The 2,822-nt window shown below is 55.1% G+C and overlaps 1 protein-coding gene across 50 annotated transcripts; it reads left to right on the top strand.

Moving 5' to 3' along the window:
- The first annotated feature begins 130 nt into the window (after positions 1–130).
- On the top strand, positions 131–2,432 carry LOC125687534 (proline-rich proteoglycan 2-like). Of its 50 annotated transcripts, none has more exons than XM_048932702.1 (8): positions 131–560; positions 690–767; positions 808–846; positions 926–1,247; positions 1,394–1,471; positions 1,668–1,745; positions 2,031–2,079; positions 2,119–2,432. In XM_048932702.1, exons 1-8 carry the CDS (start codon positions 327–329, stop codon positions 2,120–2,122), a joined length of 882 nt encoding a protein of 293 aa, XP_048788659.1. In that variant the 5' UTR covers positions 131–326; the 3' UTR covers positions 2,123–2,432. The 50 variants fall into 50 exon arrangements, 6 of the variants coding, with proteins under 6 accessions (XP_048788659.1, XP_048788661.1, XP_048788660.1 ...); XM_048932704.1 differs by lacking the exon at positions 2,031–2,079 and adding an exon at positions 1,894–1,942 and having other exon boundaries at positions 2,256–2,432; XM_048932703.1 differs by lacking the exon at positions 2,031–2,079 and adding an exon at positions 1,894–1,942 and having other exon boundaries at positions 2,168–2,432.
- Positions 2,433–2,822: the final 390 nt, after the last annotated feature.

The raw sequence follows: 2,822 nt of genomic DNA, 5'->3' as shown, positions 1-2,822 counted from the left end.
TACAGCTTCATTCTGAGGTTCCCCCCATAACAACGGGGAATTTGGGGCTGTTGAAGGGATGGCGGCACTTTGGTGCCAAAAAAAACCTTTTGGGGTCTTTTTAGCCCCCCCCCCCCATTTGCCCCCCCCCCTGAGGCAGAGGAAGGAGGGGATTGGGGTCGATTCCATCGCGCCGCCCCACAGCGCTGGACTTCGCCCCACATCGACCCATTTCCCATCGACTTCCCAACCTCTGCACAGAGCAAAATCAACCTTTGGGGGTTTTTTCAACCTTTCTGTCGTTTGGGGTTTGGGGGCTGAGGGGTGAAGGGTCGCAGTTTGGCCCCATGGGGCATCGGGAGAGCGGGCAGGGCTGTGGGAAACGGGGCTGTGGGGTCGGAGCTGAACCCGAGTGGGGACCCCAAATCCTTTGTGTCCTATGGGGTCCTATTGGAATCCAACAGGTGACCCCAAATCCTTTGTGTCATATGGGAACCCAGCAGGTGACCCCAAATCCTTTGTGTCCTATGGGAACCCAACAGGTGACCCCAAATCCTTTGTGTCCTATGGGAACCCAAGAGGTGACCCCAAATCCTTTGTGTCCCTATGGGAACCCAACAGGTGACCCCAAATCCTTTGTGTCCTATGGGGTCCTATGGGAAACCCAGCAGGTGACCCCAAATACTTTGTGTCCTATGGGAACCCAGCAGGTGACCCCAAATCCTTTGTGTCCTATGGGAACCCAACAGGTGACCCCAAATCCTTTGTGTCCTATGGGAACCCAAGAGGTGACCCCGAAATCCTTTGTGTCCTATGGGAACCCAACAGGTGACCCCAAATCCTTTGTGTCCTATGGGAACCCAAGAGGTGACCCCAAATCCTTTGTGTCCTATGGGAACCCAGCAGGGTGACCCCAAATCCTTTGTGTCCTATGGGAACCCAACAGGTGACCCCAAATCCTTTGTGCCCTATGGGAACCCAAGAGGTGACCCCAAATCCTTTGTGTCCTATGGGAACCCAGCAGGTGACCCCAAATCCTTTGTGTCCTATGGGGTCCTATGGGAACCCAACAGGTGCCCCCAAATCCTTTGTGTCCTATGGGAACCCAAGAGGTGACCCCAAATCCTTTGCGTCCTATGGGAACCCAACAGGTGACCCCAAATCCTTTGTGTCCTATGGGAACCCAGCAGGTGACCCCAAATCCTTTGTGCCCTATGGGAACCCAAGAGGTGACCCCAAATCCTTTGTGTCCTATGGGAACCCAGCAGGTGACCCCAAATCCTTTGTGTCCTATGGGGTCCTATGGGAACCAGCAGGTGACCCCAAATCCTTTGTGTCCTATGGGGTCCTATGGGAACCCAGCAGGTGACCCCAAATCCTTTGTGTCCTATGGGGTCCTATGGGAACCCTACAGGTGACCCCAAATCCTTTGTGTCCTATGGGAACCCAAGAGGTGACCCCAAATCCTTTGTGTCCTATGGGAACCCAGCAGGTGACCCCAAATCCTTTGTGTCCTATGGGGTCCTATGGGAACCCAGCAGGTGACCCCAAATCCTTTGTGTCCTATGGGGTCCTATGGGAACCCAGCAGGTGACCCCAAATCCTTTGTGTCCTATGGGGTCCTATGGGAACCCAGCAGGTGACCCCAAATCCTTTGTGTCCTATGGGGTCCTATGGGAACCCTACAGGTGACCCCAAATCCTTTGTGTCCTATGGGAACCCAAGAGGTGACCCCAAATCCTTTGTGTCCTATGGGAACCCAGCAGGTGACCCCAAATCCTTTGTGTCCTATGGGGGTCCTATGGGAACCCAGCAGGTGACCCCAAATCCTTTGTGTCCTATGGGGTCCTATGGGAACCCAGCAGGTGACCCCAAATCCTTTGTGTCCTATGGGGTCCTATGGGAACCCTACAGGTGACCCCAAATCCTTTGTGTCCTATGGGGTCCTATGGGAACCCTACAGGTGACCCCAAATCCTTTGTGTCCTATGGGGTCCTATGGGAAGCCTACAGGTGACCCCAAATCCTTTGTGTCCTATGGGAACCCAGCAGGTGACCCCAAATCCTTTGTGTCCTATGGGGTCCTATGGGAACCCAGCAGGTGACCCCAAATCCTTTGTGTCCTATGGGAACCCAAGAGGTGACCCCAAATCCTTTGTGTCCTATGGGGTCCTATGGGAACCCAGCAGGTGACCCCAAATCCTTTGTGTCCTATGGGAACCCAAGAGGTGACCCCAAATCCTTTGTGTCCTATGGGGTCCTATGGGAACCCAACAGGTGACCCCAAATCCTTTGTGTCCTATGGGAACCCAACAGGTGACCCCAAATCCTTTGTGTCCTATGGGAACCCAGCAGGTGACCCCAAATCCTTTGTGTCCTATGGGGTCCTATGGGAACCCAGCAGGTGACCCCAAATCCTTTGTGTCCTATGGGGTCCTATGGAAAAGGGGGAGGAAGAGGGGGAGGAAGAGGGGAGGAAAAAGGGGGAGGAAGAGGGGGAGGAAGGAGGGGGAGGAAAAGGGGGAGGAAGAGGGGGAGGAAAAGGGGGAGGAAATGGGGAGGAAGGGGGGAGGAAGGGGGGAGGAAGGGGGGGAGGGAAGAGAGGAGGAAGGGGGGGGAGGAAGAGGGGGAGGAAGAGGGGGAGAAGGAGAGGAAAGAAGCAGCTGAGCGGTGGTGGGATTCCCCATGATGGAGGTGGAGATGGGGGGAAGATGGGGCCGGAAATGTGATTTTTGTTTGCTGGGAAATGGGGTCAAAACGTCCCGTGTTTGGATAAGAGTGGGGCAGGAAGCTCCGTTATGGGGTGGAAATGAGGCGAAAGGCCCCGTTTTGGGGGGCAGGAGG

Source organism: Lagopus muta, assembly GCF_023343835.1.
Source record: "Lagopus muta isolate bLagMut1 chromosome 37 unlocalized genomic scaffold, bLagMut1 primary SUPER_37_unloc_2, whole genome shotgun sequence".
NCBI classification, from domain to species: domain Eukaryota; kingdom Metazoa; phylum Chordata; class Aves; order Galliformes; family Phasianidae; genus Lagopus; species Lagopus muta.
The sequence above is the reverse complement of the archived record's forward strand: the minus strand, read 5'-3'. Positions and strand labels throughout refer to the sequence as shown.